General features: G+C 35.3%; 2 protein-coding genes across 4 annotated transcripts in view; one reads left to right on the top strand and one right to left on the bottom strand.

The window, feature by feature from the left end:
* The first annotated feature begins 419 nt into the window (after positions 1–419).
* On the top strand, positions 420–13,128 carry srpx (sushi-repeat containing protein X-linked). Its single transcript, XM_058788150.1, has 10 exons — positions 420–623; positions 6,867–6,914; positions 7,277–7,468; positions 8,520–8,696; positions 8,798–8,924; positions 9,121–9,242; positions 10,051–10,230; positions 10,516–10,649; positions 12,232–12,353; positions 12,566–13,128. Exons 1-10 carry the CDS (start codon positions 557–559, stop codon positions 12,741–12,743), a joined length of 1,347 nt encoding a protein of 448 aa, XP_058644133.1. The 5' UTR covers positions 420–556; the 3' UTR covers positions 12,744–13,128.
* A 1,561-nt stretch (positions 13,129–14,689) lies between these two features.
* Positions 14,690–17,177, bottom strand: part of sytl5 (synaptotagmin-like 5) — a 28,462-nt gene continuing 25,974 nt past the window's right edge. For all 3 annotated transcript variants that reach the window (XM_058788176.1, XM_058788177.1, XM_058788178.1), the window contains exon 16: positions 14,690–15,841. In XM_058788176.1, the coding sequence (XP_058644159.1) occupies positions 15,699–15,841 (143 nt within the window). In that variant the 3' untranslated portion in view covers positions 14,690–15,698. The remainder of the gene's footprint in view (positions 15,842–17,177) is intronic.

A 17,177-nucleotide genomic window follows, 5' to 3' on the forward strand; every position in this document is an offset into this window, starting at 1 on the left:
TACTATGATTTAACTGTAAAGTTAATAAGATTTTGCTCTCAAGAGCTGTTGCTAAAGAAAAGAAAAAGTGTGTTGGTTTCTTTAGTGAAGAAATTATGAAGTACAATGTTCTCTCACTCTGAATTTCGAGGTGTTTAGCTGTATACAAGGCTCTTACATTAATTAAACCTACTACACACTAGCTACCATAATCTCAAATTCTAAAGAAATCCTGTTGGAATTTCTATCATAATTTGAACCAAAAACTCCTTTAAGAAGAATTCTGAATTGATCTCCAATAATGAATCATGAATAATAAAAAGGTAATTTAGCTGTGACTTGAGTGTCCCACTTTTAGCCTACTTTTCGGTGTCGCTGTAATAAACACTCATAACAGTGCCATACACAGTTTATCCATGTAGAGCCAGCTGTCCACGCGCCGCACCGTGCGCGCGCTCGCTCGCGCTGGATGAAGAGCTCTCGTATTTCTGAAGAGGAGGCGGGATCGGGCTTGTGCTCTTGATTCTCGCCTAGGAATGCACCCGAGGTGTCCCAGCAGCTCCTGGACTTCCTAAAGATGGACACCTGGATGTGTGTGTATATGATAGTGGGACTTCAGCTGTCCGGGAGTTTCGCGTATGACGGTAAGAGACCCATCCAAACAGTTTCTGTTGAGTCCCGCGCTGTAAGCTTTGATAAGTCAAAATGTGTTTGTTGAGCAAGACTGATTAAACTAATGCGGAGTTAAGCAAACATCAGAATGAATAAAGTGTTTGTGCGTCTATGAGTTTTCCCATGCTGTTTCTGCTAGCTTTCCTGTTTAGGCACAGTATATTACAACAGAGCTCAGAGTGTTTACGTGGACGCTTTTGGGGCTGTTTGGGGGGGAACGAAGGGGGTAAGTTCCCTAAATCCAGGGAAAATACACTGAACCCTTTCATATGAAAAGGGACTGATGACTTGTCACCACTAGGACACTGCGCTCCCGGACGATCTGCTCCTCAATGCTGATGAGTCTGACACATCTTTTGAATGCATCGTCTTTAAAGTGTCTGTGATTAGTGACATAAATAATGTAACGTCTTCTGGAAGTGGGTCAGCAGGGTGTCTGCAGAGTCATCAAAGCGCTGGGATGACTGTCAGAATTTGCAATATTTCCAAAGAAGCAGACACGTCCAGTCTTTTTGGGTTTGTAATTTGGACAATTAATTGTGTGTGTGTGTGTGTGTGTGTAGAGTGAGTAATCATTTAGATCATTTTGATCTTTTAATACCTTACACATTCATAAATTATTATTTTGATCATAAATTATGTGTCCTCATTATCCTCTAAGTTAGCAAGATATGGACTGTACAAATAATAATTTTGAAAAGTGCCTATTCAAGAGGATAATATTTCTTCTTGATTGTGTTGTTGAGTCAAATCTCGCATCCCAAATAAATAGCTTACTTAAGTCTCAAGTCAACAGAATAAAATATTAATCATCAAAATTTGACGTTGGATTTACATTAAAGAAATTCCGCATGCAAAATCTGGATCAACTAATAATAAATCATTAGGCATGTATTAATATGCTGGTGTTGTGCTGTCCCTCAGGCTTTGACACACTGCCTCTGCCAGAATGATTTTAATTTTTTCATCTTCAGTTAGCATGGGGTCTGGATCAGATTTTTGGAAATATGACTCTGGTGTTTTGATATTTTTCACATTTTAGGGGGAAAAAAACATCTTTTTGTGTTCAGAGCTGGAGGCTCTGTCCACATTTCCGTTGCCAGATATGGTTGCTTGATGCCTGATGTGTATGCAGCCTCATGTCACATATTCAGCTAAATCATAAGATCTTTTATCTTTTAGTTAGTTAGTTTATTTATTTATAAAGCACATTTAAAAACAACAGGAGTTGCAACCAAAGTGCTGTACAGCAAATATAAAACAAAGTAAAAAACATACCCAATCAAGACAAACAAAGGGACAAATGAAATTTTACACCCTCAAATAGAATTAAAACATACAGAATAAAAATGGGTTTTCAAAGAGGATTTTAACAAAGAAATAGAAGGGGAAGACTGTTCCAGAGCCTAGGAGCTGCCACGGCAAAAGCCCGGTCACCTTTAATTTTAAAATGTGAACGAGGGACTGAGAGAAGAAATTGACTCGATGACCGAAGAGATCTAGAGGTGGAATGCGGAATGAGGAGATTACACATATACTGGGGAGCACAACCATGTAAAGCTTTAAAAACAAAGAGCAAAAACTTAAAATTAAAATGTTTGTGGCATTTTAATCTGGATTATGTTTGTATCAGGCTGGTTGGCTGGTAAGGGGGCTCTTTTTGGAGTATTTTGTGTATATTAGTAAGAACAGAAAGTACACTTTGCTTCCAGAAAACATTGTTTATATTCCAGCAGAAGCAGAATAAATCCCTTCAAACCTTGGTTTCTCTGTCCAAGATTTTTTTGTTTAGAGAATTGATTTAAAAAGCAAAGAGCCTTGTTTGGACTCGCTCAGACATGTGAATTTCCTGTGCTGCTGAAAACACAATTCAAGAAGCTGCAGAGATGCATGTGTTGTGGCGGTAGAACTAATTACTAAATGACCAATTAATCTTCATTTGGAGGACCGTTAGAGTTAATCACGACTGGAAATGTAATTCAGTAAAATGTTGACTGTGTGAGGTTGTGGCTCATGTCGTTGGGTTTTAGGCTGTGGTTGTGGTCCAGACGTCAATTTGTATATGCACTGGAGGTCCAATTTACGAGTACAACAGATCGTCAGACTCGCACATTGGCTTTATTTGCATGTGTAAAGTAAACGTCAGTAAAATAAATGACATTTTACAATGTTTCGGTGAATTACCTCAAATGCTGTACATTGTTTATTCACAAAGACTGGGTGGCTATTTGTGTTTGTGTATTTTATGGCCTTGTGAACACAAACACAGACTCATACCGGCTAAAACATGAACACATGTTACAAGATTAAGACACTGTCCTGACTTGAGAACTAATATCAGTCAATTTCATGTAGTTGTAAAATACCCACATTTTCAAATGTGAATTATTCAAACGGTCAGAACTAATTGTTTTGACTAATGTGATAAATCAGTGAACTAGCTTGTTGCTTATGAGAGAAAAAGATCATAAGTTAGAATTTGACCCTGTTGTTGTGACTTAATTTAAACATTTATAAAACAATAGTTTCAAAATAGAAATGGAAAATTCATCAAGACAAACTGATATTGTGCTAAGATGTTCTGGACGATGGATAGGCTGTTGTGCAGTGGCTGATAGTTGGAGATGAACATAATTAGTCTGTACCTGACTGTGAGACTGTAGAATGAGGTTAACTTCCACACACATAGGAGTCGTGAATCTGTGAGGCTGGAACTGTTGCAGACACTGAACATAGGGAGCCTGAGGGATCTTACTTTCTGATGACTAATGACTGCAGAACGTCCATCTAAGAGTGAGCCATTTTTAAGCTAAACATTGTAGAAGTTGTGAAATCTTTTGTGAACCTCAGGACTGGTGTAAAACAGAAGGTGCAGAAGAAGCTATATGGTTTAGTTACCATAGAGTTTTCTTAAGTGGAAACTCCCTATTTATATGTGTGTGTGTGTGTGTGTGTGTGTGTGTGTGAGAGAGAGAGAGAGAGAGAGAGAGAGAGAGAAACTGAACCAAGTCAGTGAGTATTCTGGGTTACACAACATTCTGCTGAGCTTAACAGAATGGAACAGGAAAACTCATCTGCCAAATGGAGCAAACACACACACACACCTACACACATGATCCCTGTGGAGTGTTTTCCATGATAGAAGTTGGAAAACTGTGGTCCTGTCATGATTCGCCTCTAGCTCTGCATTAACATTGTGTGTGTGTGTGTGTGTGTGTGTGTGCGTGCTGCTGAGTCTCTTGAGTTTGTTACTGCATCAGAGGGAGCTTTGATCTAACTTGCTGTGTGATCTGCCATCCACACACTTACACACACACAAGAGACAAAAGAACAGAACTAGAGGGAATAAAAAAGCGAATCAGCATCAATTTATATGCACTGAATGCAGGCTCTTGTTTTTTGTGTTTGATCCCAGTCTAAGAGGGCGATCTGTGGGTAATGGAGTTTTCCATGTTTTTTGAAGCTGGCCTTGTTTTAAGTTTCTGGATCACTTGCTTTCAGATTGCAGTAAGTACAAGTCACAGAATTAGATGGAACAGAACACCGAAACCTATTTCTGTTGGAGAACATTAATGTTTTTTTTTTCTTTTCTGCTGCATGGTTGATGGAAGTTGAAATTACACGTTGACTGTTGTAAAAGAGCTTCTGTCATGACATTCAAAGTAAATATGCAATGTAAAATTAGCAGCTACTAGTCTGACCTCTGAATGAAGCCATGCCAACATCTATTCCATCTAGTCCTTCCATGCAAAGCATGATATTCTAATATAGTGTCATATGTTATTTTATGTGGCTGCCATTTTCACTGCATTGCCCTGTGACACACTGTAATTCACTACATTACCTGCAGGGGTCATTGTTGTATTTCATGCCATGCCATAAATGCAATGCATAAATACATAAATGCATAAATGCAAACCAGATTTCAGATGTTAGCGATGTAAGCCTCAGAGTAAAAGCAAAAAAAAAAATAATACTAATACAAATATAATTGCAAAAAAGCTTTGCAAAGGAAATATAGTCACATTTATAAAGTTAAAAAGGTCACGCTGCTAAAGATAAAGTTCAAAAAGAGAAGTGAGATATAAAGTTACAAAATGATAAATAAATACAAACGGGTCAGTGAGATTAAAGGAAATATTTTAATATATAAAAATAAATATTTTAAAATATTACTCAAAAATATTAATATTGTAAAATATTATTACAATTTAAATGAACTCTTTTCTATTTAAAATGTAATTTATTCCTGGGATGGAAAGCTGAATTTTCAGCAGCCATTGCTCCAGTCTTCAGTGTCACATGATCCTTCAGAAATCATTCTAATATGCTAATTTGGTGTTCAAATAACATTTCTTATTATTATCAATCAGGGACGTGCAGAGAGTTCCTCAGGGGCAGGGGCTCAAATGTAAAATAGGGGCAATGTAAAATGTAAAAAAAAAAAAAAAAAAAATGCATTTTAAAGTATATTACAATTTTGATCAAAATAAATGCAGTCTTGATGACCATAAGTAACTTCTTGCAAAAATATAAAATAGTAATGTATCCAAACTTTTGATATATCAAGACTGTATTTATTTTGATCAAAATTGTAATATACTTTAAAATGCATTTTATGCAATGCTGATTTATTATCAATGTCGGAAACCTGTGATACTTTTTTTCAGGATTCTTTGATGAATAAAAAGTTAAAAAAAGAACAACATTTATTTAAAATATAACTTTTGTAACAATATACACTACCGTTCAAAAGCTTGAGGTCAGTATTTTTATTATTATTATTATTTTTATTCAACAAGAATTTGTTAAATTGATAGAAACAGTGATAGTAAAGATTGATATTGTTAGAAAATGGTTGAATAAATGCTGTTTTTTAAAAACCTTTTATTTATCAATGAACCCCAGAAAAGTACCTATCACAGGTTCCAAATTAAAAAATAAATAAATAAAATAAAATAAATAAATAAATAAATAAAAATAAGCAGCACAACTGTTTCCAACATTGATAATAAATCAGCATATTAGAATGATTTCTGAAGGATCATGCACTGAAGACCGGAGTAATGATGCTAAAAATACAGCTTTGATCACAGGAATAAATTATATTTTAAAGTATATTAAAAATAGAAGAAAATTGTAATAATATTTCACAATATTGCAGTTTTTTTCTGTAGGCTATTTATGATCAGATAAATGCAGGCTTGATGAGCATAAGACATAATGCTGCATAATTATCAAAAATGGTAATATAATAAAGTCCTTTCATGTCACCATTCCGCCAGCCTACACTTCACATAACGGGCCTGTAGGTGGCACTTCGGCTTCATTAACTATGAGAGTTTCATGAACTAGTAACGGTGTATCATACATAAATTCATACATAAATATAAGTGATTTGAATACTGATTACCATCATTGCGACTTTTGGCGCTGCAAGGTTTTGTGCAGTGCTTTTGTAGTCATTTAGCATTTTCTCAGCGATGTAATTTGATTTATAAAATGAGCCAAACCGCAGATCCAGATCGCTCCACAAATAAGCTCGTCTGTCCCACGTAATTTTCAACCGATTTATAAATAAGAACGGAAATTGACCCCTCCACATTATTGTCCAATGAAATTTGAACTTGTGCCAGATCATGATTGGTTGATGTATTATAGCGGGCATTGATGAATTATGTAATATTCTAACATATATAATATATGGATTTTTTATTAAATCGACACACTATAGCTTTGATTATTGTTTGGTTTGATTGACAGATATATAAAAATAAACATGAATTTTCCGATTTTGAGCGATTAGTTACCGTTTTGTACACATTGATATGTTAATTATAATTCAAATGCATTTCGTTTTATTGACCACAATATCATTGCTATTTGTCTGAGAGGGGCAGTTTTGAATAATTTTGAAAAAGGGCAGGGGCTCGAGCCCCCAAAGCCACCCCTTCTGCACGTGCCTGTTATCATTCCTGAAAACAGACTTTTGAACGGTAGTGTATACAATTACACATTTATATTCTGAGGTTTCCATATGTTAGCAAACTGAACTTAAAAATAATACAACAGGATATTACAACAAAAACCAAACTGTGGTTTGCTTTGTTCTAATGCATCCACTCACAATACAAATGATTCTAGCTGAGCTGAATCTGAAATTCTGCGGTAATGCCTACTCTTTCTTGCTTTTGCTGTCCTAAACTGTTTTGCAGGCTCTGGATACTGGCCATACACTGATGATGAAGATGTGCGATACACAGGTGAACACACGCAAGGACATACTACATTAAATGCACATTTTGATCTCAAAAGCCCATTACACAGAACTTAAACCCATCTTCTCTAAAACACTCTTACCACATCATAACACATGAGCGCTGCTGTCAGAACACATACATTCACAACACAGAGGACACTACATCTCTGACTGCCTGCTTAGGCCTCATGCCTTTGATTGCTTCCTTTTCTTCTGTGGCTGTGCTACTTTATCTGTGTTCATGTTTCTCCATGCATGTCTGGATGATGCCAGTTATTAAGGTAAGTTTATAAGACCGTGTTTTATGTGTGTTTTGGTATGACTCGGTGTATTTGCATACGTTTGTGATAACGTGTCTCTTTCTAGGCGTTCCATGGTGTGCTCCAGTGAAAGTCAAACATGGTCAAGTCAGCTGCCAGACACCACGCGGAGAACGTTATAAGAATGTTCTGGGAACTCGTTGCAAGATCCGCTGTAAGACGGGCTATGAGATGCACGGCAGCAGCGAGATCCTCTGTATGGCCAACAAACAGTGGTCAGGAAACTACGCTTGCAGAGGTCTGACGTTGACATTCACATAGCTTAATTATAAGATCATATTGCATATGAATGCTGACTCACTTCAATGTTTAAGATGAATTAGTGCATATTCAGTTCTATATTTTATTGTAATCATTTTGCAAACATTACATAATCACACATTTTTTGTGATTTTTATTGACTTTTTATTGTTTGTTCATTTACACTACCATTTAAAAGTTTGGGCTTGGTAACATATTTGAATGTTTTAAAAATAAGTCTCTTATGCACACCAAGGCTGTATTTGTTACTGTAAAAACAGTAATATTGTGAATTTAAAATAATTTAATTTCAAATAACAGTTTTCTATGAATATATTTTAAAATGTAATTGATTCTTTAGATTGCAAAAACAAATTTGCAGCAGCCATTACTCCAGTCTTCAGTGTCACATGATCCTTCAGAAATCATTCTAATATGCTGATTTGGAGCTCACGAAACATTTCTAACTATTGATGCATAATATTTTTGTGGAAACTGTGATTCTTTGATTAATTTTCTGGATTCTTTGATGAATAGAAAGTTCAAATGAACACAACTATTTGACTTTACTAACTGTTGATCAGTTTAATGCATTCTTGTTGAATAAAAGTATTTTATTAAAAAAATTAAAAATACTTAAAAAGACCCCAAACTTTTGAACAGTAGTGTATTTTTTTTTTTTATTATGATTTCTATATTAGTAATCGGTAAACTTAAAATTGTTTTTCAGTTTGCTTTATTATATACATTTTTATTATTGATTATTTTGATTAGCAAATTCCAGTTTCATTAATTTGTTTAGCCATGTGCTGAAAGTTTGATTGCTTTATTGATTTTTATCAATTAATTTACTGATTCTCAGTTGATTTTAGTTTTTTATTTCTTAATTTATCAATTCCTCAAATGATTATTAAGTGTCACAGTTGGACCCTCAAACTTGAAGGCATCTCAAGACACAACAGCTGTATGACACATGGATTGATTTGGATTGACAGCAGTGATTGGCCATTGATAATCAATTTTCACCAGGGCATGAATTATGTTTACAGAGGTCCGCTGCCCTAAACTGGCCATGCCATCTAACGGAGGTTATAAGTGTTCAGACGGATCTTACTTCAATTCCCGCTGCCAGTTTTTCTGCTCACCAGGGTACACGCTTCGAGGAGACCACAGCGCCACCTGCCAAAGCAGCAGAACGTGGAGCGGCGGCAACAGTGTGTGCGTGGGTGGGTTAAATAGTCATTGAACACTCAATATTTATTTACAGATATGAATCCATGACATAGTATTTAGACTGTGAGGCATGTAAAGGTGTTTTCTGTTTCAGATGTGGATCCCCCAGTTATTAAGTGTCCTAATATAAAGGAGAAGACCGCAGAACCAGGAAAACTCACCGCCAAAGTGACGTGGGACACACCAGAGGGCAAAGACACGGCAGACGGCATCCTGACAGAGTCAGTGTAGCAGTTTTATCCTCAACATATATGAAAGTAACCATGGCAATGGGCAAATCCGGTTCTTTATGCTAAAATATTTGACCGCTCAAGGCCACAATTGAGAATTGAGTCAATTCACATTTAAATCTAACCAATCTAATAAATCTAATCCAGATTCTTGTTGTGAGAATGAGACTGTTTGTTTGTGTTGTAGTGTTATACTGAAAGGAAAGCCATCAGGCTCACACTTTCCTGAGGGGAATCATAAATTATCATACACTGTGTTTGACCGTGCTGAGAACAAGGCGACCTGCAGGTTCAGTGTTCGAGTGAGAGGTGAGTTCTTTTGAAACTGTAGCTTTCTAAGCCACCAGTTACTCGTGTTTTAAGACGTCAAAATACAGTCAAGCAATTCTTGTGCTTTGCTAAACTATAAGCATCTAAGAAATATTAGCTACTGTTGGCTGAAGCTTTTTAAATGTGGCAACATCTGTTTAAATATACACTAAGGTACAGGTAAGATGACGCCGGTAACGCTTTTGAAAGAAATCTCTTATACTCACTTTTATTTCACTTGGTTTGAGTCGAACAGTAATGTTTTGAAATAATACACTTTAAAATTACTGTTTCTATTTTAATATATTTGAACATATAATTTATTCTTGTGATGGCAGAGCTGAATTTTTAGCAGTCATTACTCCAGCCTTGTGTTTAACATGATTTTTCAGAAATGTTTCTCATTATGCTGATTTGCTGCACAAAACAAAATGTTTTCTCAATTTTGAAAACAGTTATGCGGCTTAATATTTTAGTGGAAACTGAGATAAATTATTTTCAAGATTCTTTGAAAAATAAACCGTTCAAGAGAACAGCATTTTTTGTAACATTATAAATGTATTTACTGTGACTTTAATGTGTCAGTTTTATGCATCCTTGCTAAATGAATGTAAGGTTCTTTCAAAATTTTGAGCAATAGTGTAGCTATCAGATTATATAATGTAGGCAACTGAAAAAGCTAAATCGTTTTGAGAAGAGGTAAACTACTCTCACATTACTGAAAAATGTCATTGGTTTATTTAGTTGCAGAACATTGCATAATATGCTGGCATTGACACACAACGTGTGTGTTGTGTGCATGTTGCAGTGCGCCGCTGTACTCCTCTCTCTGTCCCTGACAATGGCTGGATGAAATGTGACAGTGCTGGTGATAATTACGGGGCCACATGTGAATTCCGCTGTCTGGGCGGCTACGAGCTCAGGGGCAGCGCTGCCAGAGTCTGCCAATTTAACATGGAGTGGTCTGGCCTGGAGACTTCCTGTGCTCGTACGTAAAAAACACATTAACACCTACAATCGGCTTAGAGGAATTCCTTGCATTATACCTCTTTATTTGTAAGATTACATAGCATTCCTGAAAGAATGATGCTGCTGATTCAGATAAAATATTCAAATTTAATATTGAAGGCAGATTGTTAGAATAAACGATGGCAGAATTTTCATGACAGAATTATTTAGAGATTAAACCTCAGAATTCATGCAAAATTCATGATTTTGCCCTTCCTGTCCTGCCCTCTGGTGAATAACATCGTAATCATTTGTTTATTAAAAGCCATGAATATTAATGTCGGTGTGCGATCTGCTGCTGCATTACTGGACCAGTTCTATGAGAAACGCCGCATTCTGATCATCTCTGCCCCCTCAGCTGCCAATCACTACTACAGATTCCAGATGACTAATTTACAGGTACAAGATCAATATCTGCCTTTTTATTCTGTATATATTATTTGTGTGTGTGTTTATGTGTGTATATGTATATGTATGTATAAAATCACATGTATTTGTGTGTGTATGTAATTTATTGACAATTTTGATAAATCTTACAATCATTTGTACAATTAAGAAATAAAAATAACAATATATACATATATTCAAAGTTATGCAAAAAAGTGCTGCTGGGGTGTAAAAAGTCCATTAATTGGTGCTTTTGGATGCGGGATTCTTTCGTATCGTCAAAAAACTCATAAATCCAAGGCACTCGAATAGTGTGAAAAAATTCAAAAGACTTTATTCACATGGCTTTAGAATTTAAAAAACAACACATTTGTGCACCGACGCGCGTTAACTCGCCTTCATAAGGGTGTCAATTTACAAACACATTCAGAGTTCATTTAAACAATAATATTAGTTACAGTGTTTTGAATTGATTTGAATTTATTGATTATGATTTTGATAAGTAATTCTCTCATTGTTGTTTTGATACCTGCTCGGGAGACATGTGACATGTCATGTGATGAACTGATTGTTTAAATGAACTCTGAGTGTGTTTGTAAATTGACACCCTGATGAAGGCGAGTTAGCTGCAGCGCGTCGGTGCACAAATGTGTTGTTTTTTTTAATTCTAAAGCCATGTGAATAAAGTGTTTTTTCACATTATTCGAGTGCCTTGGATTTATGAGTTTTTTAACAATATATACATTTTTAAAATTGAAATTTAAAATTAATTTAAGTATTTTTAGTAAATATATAATATTAACTTGCACAAATTATGGTAAGATTCATGATATCTATCTATCTTATCTGTCTTATCTGTCCGTCTGTCTGTCAAACTGAGACAGACTAAATCCAGAAGAACTGTGGCAACGTCTCCAAGATGCTTCAAGAAACCTACCTGCAGAGCTACCACGCAAGTGCACCAAGGGCAAAAGCTGCTTTAAACGCACCAAATGTTGATTTAATTTAGTTAATAGAAGTTAATTGATAAAGAAAATCTATTTGTGACATTATATTTGACAGTATCCTCATTTTACAGCATTTTGCTTAAAACTTTTAAAAGTACTGTAGCTTTGCAGATAGGTTTCTTGAAGCATCTTGGAGACGTTGCCACAGTTCTTCTGGATTTAGTCTCAGTTTGTTCAGTTTTTTCGTGTCATTCCAGACAGACTGGATGATGATCAGATCAGATCTTTGTGTGGAGCACTGGCTGTTGTCAGAAATTTCACTGGATTATTACAATTAATGGCAAAATGAATGTTTGGAAATATAAACTGATATTTCATACTGCCACACTACAGCAAAATATAGAAATAACTGACTTAAAACCATTTTTTAGCTGGTGAAAATACTAGTGTTCTAATAATTTTGGCCAGCACTGTAATATTAAGATATATGATTACAGTATATTTTAAAACATGAGTGATTGTAAGATTCATCTGTTATATAAATAGAGAGAGAGAGAGATGAATGATGTTACAGTACTTTGTAAGATTATACATATATAAGCAACTAAATTGGAATGATCTGTATTGTGTGTGTGTGTGTGGTTCAGCATGCCCAGTGTGGTCTGGACTTGAGACATGTGACAGTGATTGAGTTGGTGGGCGTTTATCCAGCTCAGATCGGCCGCATCAGACACAGACTCATCCCTCCAGGACTGGCTGTACAACTCAGGTACTTCATTACTATATTTCAGTCACTGAAAATAATGTTCCCCCTCAGTCTGTTTGCCCCTCAAAGCGTGGGGCCCGGTGCGACCACACCAGTTGCACCACCCAAAGGACGGCCTTGATAATACTTACAATGATATACGACACTGCTTTGTATATCAACTTGTAGTGAATTTATCCCAATAGTAAACAGTGTGTTTTGTTTGTGTGGGGCAGGTTGCTGCTGCAGTTGTCTCAGAACTCATTTAACTTGGTGCTGCTGGACAAACAGGGAGTGGATAAACAGCGCTACACTTTCCCCATCACAGCAGCAGAGATCTTTACCACCATTGACACGTTTCCCCTCCGCACTGAGGAGGCCATACTACAGAAAGAGGCTGGACAGAGCTGCTAGATGTATATATACAGTACACACATTTACACGTCTGTTTCTACTGGTTATAAAGCTACCAAACTACAAGAGAGAGTCTGGATAGAGCTGCTACATATTATCACATATTGAAAACATACAGTACATACATGCATTGCACACACGTCTAAATACGAGTCTCTGTTGTTTATCTTTTTATGATGCTCTACTCTATTTTTTTTGTCTGGTGTTTCTATTTATGTCAGAATGGACGGTCTACTTTTATTAAGAAATACTGTCAAAGCAATATTAATGCAATAAAGGCCTGTTTGATGATTGACATTTGAGAGCATGGGACTCGGCTTTCTTAAAATGCCAGTCATGTTTATCTTCGTTCCCTGGTTTGTTAAATAAATATACTAAAATTTAATTGAGTACAACAGTGTTATGCTAAATATGTTTTCAATTTATTATGTATGGAATGACGTATTAAATGTCACAGTGGTAAAAAAAAAAAAAAAGGGAGAAGGCTAACATTATTGAAAGTATTTTGGTGTAGGGTTTTACTAAAATTTCTTATAAGAATTATATACTAAGTATACTTTTTATTTATTCATATTTAAAAGCTTTTGTAAATGTCAGTGGAAGCTATTTTGTTGCCATGTGAAAACTATAAAACTGAAATTTTATATATATATATATATATATATATATATATATATATATATATATACACACACACACAAGTATATATTTGTTTTACGTATCTTTATTTAAGAGGGCAAAGTATTTAAAATTTTAAGGCAACCAGCTTCAGCAGATTTTTGAGCTCAACTCAAAAATCTGCTGAAGCTGGTTGCCTTAAAATTTTAAGTTGGCTCATCTTTTTTTTTTTTACAGTGTGTGTGTGTGTGTGTGTGTGTGTGTATGTATATGTAGAAAGAGAGAGAAATATAGAAAACTGCAAATAATAATTAAGACGAGGGAAAAAAAGAGAAATGAATCTGCAACAGTTGTTTAATAATAGTTTATTCTCTTTCTGAAGATGATAAAGTACAGTACAGAACAGTCCTAAATACTGTCTTCCTGATGAGAGAGTGGAAACGGCACACACACACACCAAACATGCTGTGAATCAAACAGCTTCAGACAACATTAGACATGATAACACTTGTATGTCAAACATTGAGCCATATACATGCCACAAAATCTCTCAATTTATTAAACAGTAAGTTGTCTATAAGGTCTATTCACTTGACTGATGCTAACAAAAGTATTAGGTATAAAGGGGTGCACACATTATTCATGGAGTCCTCACAGTGACATGACGGCTCAATAGGATCAACTGAGGAATTAACTATTAAACTCGCCTCAAAACTCAATATAGGGGCTTTAGGCATTGTGCTTATGCAATATGTGTGTGTGTTTTGTGATCCTTTTCTGTATTACAATCTCTTTTTTCGGCTATAAATTCAATGTTTATAGATTTGGTTATAATTATATAGCCTTTTTTTTTTTTCCTTTGGAGTGGGGTGTGATAGATCAGTGGCAGATGAAATATCTACTAATATTTGCATGCTGAATTGTGACTAGTCTCATATAAATGTAATCTTCCTACTTTATCTACTCTACATTTGGGTTTACAACTATCATTTTACCGAAAACATTGGAATTTCTCGGAGGAACTGTAAATCTAGTTCAACGTAATGAATCACACTGACCTCAAGATACTTTTTTTACACCACAATTCTGTTTTTTTACATTAAAACTGTGGTAAAACTAGCTAGGAAATTTAACAGTCAGCATCAGTCTCTCTTAAGCCAAATTTACGTGTATGTGACAGATCTGACAATTATCATAACATCTTTTATGCATGTCTATATAAATGTGCTCATGACTGATCACATCCAGTATATTGTTCTCATGTGTGCAAGCGTTATATGCAGGTGCTATCTGTGCAAATTGGATTTATTTTTTTATTTTTGTGTGTGTGTTTGGAGGAAGTGCTTTGTGCTTTGTTCTTTCAGGACAAATGTGACCTTTGATTGTTGATCATGTTCACTGTGCTCTTTTGAAATAGTCTTCATGTGCTATTCACAGTTCTGGCCAGTGAGCGTTTGGTTTGAAATATAATCGCACCTGGTTTGGAGTGTAGTGTGTCGCACAATTTACACCTGGTATGAGATTCATCTCAGCTGTTAAATCACAAGCTCTTCAGTGCTAAATGAAGACAGGTCAGTGAAGGACAGTGTACACCTGCTCGTCATCCACTGCGGCAGAAAAGTAGTTACATGCAGCTTTAAAATTAACCATCCAATTAAAACATTTCTTCAATAAGCCTGATATCAACATCTTTTGAAGCACGCACTTTTGAAGGAACTCGACTAAAATAATTGTCAAAGCAGCTTCTTTATGTCTGTGCTTAGATTAAAATTTAAATATATTTAGGAGAGGTTTTTTTCTTCTTCCCTTTTTTTGTGCTTTAACAACATGCAGTACTGCACTGACATAAAAGATGTATGTAGACATAAAATCACAGTTTCTTCTCTTTGAAATCCAATCCCAAGTGGTCACAAGAGACACATTTGAGAAATATGATAACATCAGGTATAAATGCCAATCTGTCTCAGTCAAGATGGATCTTAATACCACGTGTAAATACACTCTAAAAAATGCTGGGTTAAATACAATTGAGTTGTTTTGATCCAGCGGTTGGGTTACTGCCCAGAAGGTTGGGTTAAACATATAACCCAACCGTTGGTTGAAAACAACCCAATTGCTGGGTTTGTCCATATTTAACCCAGCATTTTTTAGAGTGTAGGACCTTAGAGGTGCATGTGTGTGTGTACAAATGAGTGTTTTGAGAATAGAGTGCATATGACTGTTGGAATGAGACTCTGGGTAGTGTGAGTACTGCCAAAGAATATAAAGAGCACTTTAAAGTGTCTAGAGGTGATCGGATTTGATGAGTATTGCCAGAGAAACTCTCCATCTTTCTCTCTATGTCTTCCTCTTGGCCATGCTGGATCGCAGCATCAGGGTGCACTCTTGCGGGACCTCAGGGTTGTCAATCACGCGTTGCCATAGCCGCTGCTCTTCCCCATAGGCATCATTCCAATCTACTTCCTTCCCATAACTCAGACCTGCAGGTCACAAACAGGTCAGTTAATTGCTCTGTATGCAAGATCAAAAAGAGGAGAAAATCTTATATGTCAGACCCTCACAGGGGAAAAATTTCAAACAGTCGTTTAAAGAAATTAAATATACTTATTGTGGTTAGCTAGGTGTGTGTGTTCGGCTGTAATTCACATCAAAAGAGCCCATTTAGTGTATCGCAGAGAAATATTCAAAATGAAAATTGCTGTCATTAGGTTATTTTGAAACAATTTTACAAAAAATCTCTTGTCAAAAACAAAATACGCATAAACAATGGTTTTACAACTATTCTCCTTAAAAACATTTTAGGAGATAGATGACATGGAGATGTATGGATGAATAGAAGAATGAATGAATGAATGAATGAATACAATAGTTACTTTTTTTTAGTGTTTTTCAAAGAAGTCTCTTATGCTCATAAAGACTGCGTTTATTTGATTAAAATACAGTAAAACAGTTAATTATGTTAAATATTTGTACTACTTAAAATAACTGTTTAAAAATTCAATTTATTCCTGTGATGCAAAGCTAATTTTTCAGCAGCATTTACTCCAGTCTTCAGGGTCACATGATCCTTCAGAAATCATTCTAATATCCTGATTTGAAACATTTTTAATATCATCATATTATCAATGTTGAAAACAGTTGTGCTGCTTAATATTTTTATGGAAAGGTCAAAAGAATAGCATTTATTTGAATTAGAAATATTGAAATATTTAGAATAAAAAAAAGAAGTCGGTCACACTTTATATTAGGTGGCCTTAACTACTATGTACTTACATCAAAAAATAAGTACAATGTACTTATTGTATTGCAAAACACTTTTACTGCTATCGAGGTGGCATATGGGTAAGGTTAGGGACAGGTTTGGTGGTTTGGGTAGGTTTAAGGGTGGGTTAAGGTGTAAGGGATGGGTCAACAGAGTAATTATAAAAGTAATTACAGAAATTAATTACAGGTATTTTAAAAAATGTAAGTACAATGTAAAAACATGTACACAATAAGTGCATTGTATCAAATTATTAATTTAAATGCAAGTAAATTGTAGTTAAGGTCACCTAATATAAAGTGGGACCAAGAAGTCAATATACTATATATACACACACATTTGCAACACAAAGGTACAGTTGAAAAAACAGTTTTATGAAATGACCAGAAAGGGTGGAAATTAGTCTTGTAAACTGATTTTAATTTTAACTGATTATAAATACGGCAAAAGTATAGAATTTGGCCTCTTTAATACATAATCATCAATGAGAAAACAAATGATCTGATCATGAGTGAGTGAAGATATGAATAAAACATAATTGTAACGTGAATACA

This window comes from Onychostoma macrolepis, chromosome 09 (genome assembly GCF_012432095.1).
Source record: "Onychostoma macrolepis isolate SWU-2019 chromosome 09, ASM1243209v1, whole genome shotgun sequence".
Lineage (NCBI taxonomy): Eukaryota > Metazoa > Chordata > Actinopteri > Cypriniformes > Cyprinidae > Onychostoma > Onychostoma macrolepis.